Here is a 1,786-nt window from a genome sequence, read left to right as displayed (position 1 = left end):
AGCCCCAAAATTTGGACGTCCCGGCAGCGAGGGGGGAGGGGGGGAGGGGGAGGGGGGGAGGGGAAGAGAGAGAAGAAGGGAGAGTTACCACCCCCACACCCCCAGCGCCCCCCCAAGCCCCCCCTTCCCCCCCAAATCCCCCCCTCCCCAAACTCACCCTCCGGGCTTTGCTCTGGTACTTTACGGCTTTTTTGGTGTCGGACACGGCGCGCTCGACGTAGTCGACCGAGTGCTCCACGTTGTACTCGATGCGGTCGATCATTTCGCCCTGGGCGCAGGGGGGAGGGGGTTGGGGGTGGGATTTGGGGGGGTTTGGGGGGATTTGGGGGACTTTCAGTGGGTTTTTTTGGGGGGGGTTTCGGTGGGTTCTACGGGGCCTCGGTGGGTTCGAGGTGACCTTTGGGAGGGGTCCCAGGTGACCCTTTAAGGGGTTTTGATTGACCCTTGTTGGGTTTTAATTGACCCTTCTTGGGGTTTAATTGACTCTCATTGAGTTTTAATTGACCCTTATTGGGTTTGAATTGACCCTTGATGGGTTTTAATTGACTCTCATTGGGTTTTAATTGACCTTCGATGGGTTTTAATTGACTCTCATTGAGTTTTAATTGACCCTTCATGGGTTTTAATTGACCCATATTGGGTTTTAATTGACCTTCGATGGGTTTTAATTGACCCTTTATAGGTTTTAATTGACCCTTATTGGGTTTTAATTGACCCTCATTGAGTTTTAATTGACCCTCGATGGGTTTTAATTGACTCTCATTGAGTTTTAATTGACTCTCATTGAATTTTAATTGACCCTCGATGGGTTTTAATTGACCCTTTATAGGTTTTAATTGACCCTTATTGGGTTTTAATTGACCCTCATTGAGTTTTAATTGACCCTCGATGGGTTTTAATTGACCCTCGATGGGTTTTAATTGACCCTTTATGGGTTTTAATTGACCCTCGATGGGTTTTAATTTACCCTTTATGGGTTTTAATTGACCCTTCATGGGTTTTAATTGACCCTCGATGGGTTTTAATTGACTCTCATTGAGTTTTAATTGACCTTTGATGAGTTTTAATTGACCCTCGATGGGTTTTAATTGACCCTCAATGGGGTTTAATCGACTCTCATTGAGTTTTAATTGACTCTCATTGGGTTTTAATTGCCCCTCGGTGGGTTTTAATTGACCCTTATTGGGTTTTAATTGCCTTATGATGGGTTTTAATTGACCCTCGATGGGTTTTAATTGACCCTCGATGGGTTTTAATTGACCCTTGATGGGTTTTAATTGACACTTGATGGGTTTTAATTGACCCTTATTGGGTTTTAATTGACTCTCATTGAGTTTTAATTGACCCTCGATGGGTTTTAATTGACCCTTGTTGGGTTTTAATTGACTCTCAATGAGTTTTAATTGACTCTCATTGAGTTTGAATTGACCCTCGATGGGTTTTAATTGACCCTTTATGGGTTTTAATTGACCCTTTATGGGTTTTAATTGACCCTCAATGAGTTTTAATTGACTCTCATTGAGTTTTAATTGACCCTTGATGAGTTTTAATTGACCCTTGATGGGTTTTAATTGACCCTTTATGGGTTTTAATTGACCCTCGATGGGTTTTAATTGACCCTCGATGGGTTTTAATTGACCCTCGATGGGTTTTATTTGACTCTCATTGAGTTTTAATTGACCCTCGATGGGTTTTAATTGACCCTCGATGGGTTTTATTTGACTCTCATTGAGTTTTAATTGACCCTCGATGGGTTTTAATTGACCCTCGATGGGTTTTAATTGAC

The 1,786-nt window shown here is 43.1% G+C and overlaps 1 protein-coding gene across 1 annotated transcript in view; it reads right to left on the bottom strand.

Moving 5' to 3' along the window:
* Nucleotides 1-258: 258 nt before the first annotated feature.
* LOC114071931 (uncharacterized protein DDB_G0271670-like) overlaps nt 259-1,786 on the bottom strand; it is a gene marked incomplete at its 5' end in the record, with an annotated part of 17,885 nt that continues 16,357 nt past the window's right edge. The window contains one exon of the mRNA XM_027909816.1: nt 259-268. Within this exon, the coding sequence (XP_027765617.1) occupies nt 259-268 (10 nt within the window). The remainder of the gene's footprint in view (nt 269-1,786) is intronic.

Source organism: Empidonax traillii, unplaced genomic scaffold (genome assembly GCF_003031625.1).
Source record: "Empidonax traillii isolate 1590-97213 ecotype Southwest subspecies unplaced genomic scaffold, ASM303162v1 scaffold2442:size25934, whole genome shotgun sequence".
Classification (NCBI taxonomy): Eukaryota; Metazoa; Chordata; class Aves; order Passeriformes; family Tyrannidae; genus Empidonax; species Empidonax traillii.
This window is presented reverse-complemented; position numbering and strand designations above follow the sequence as displayed.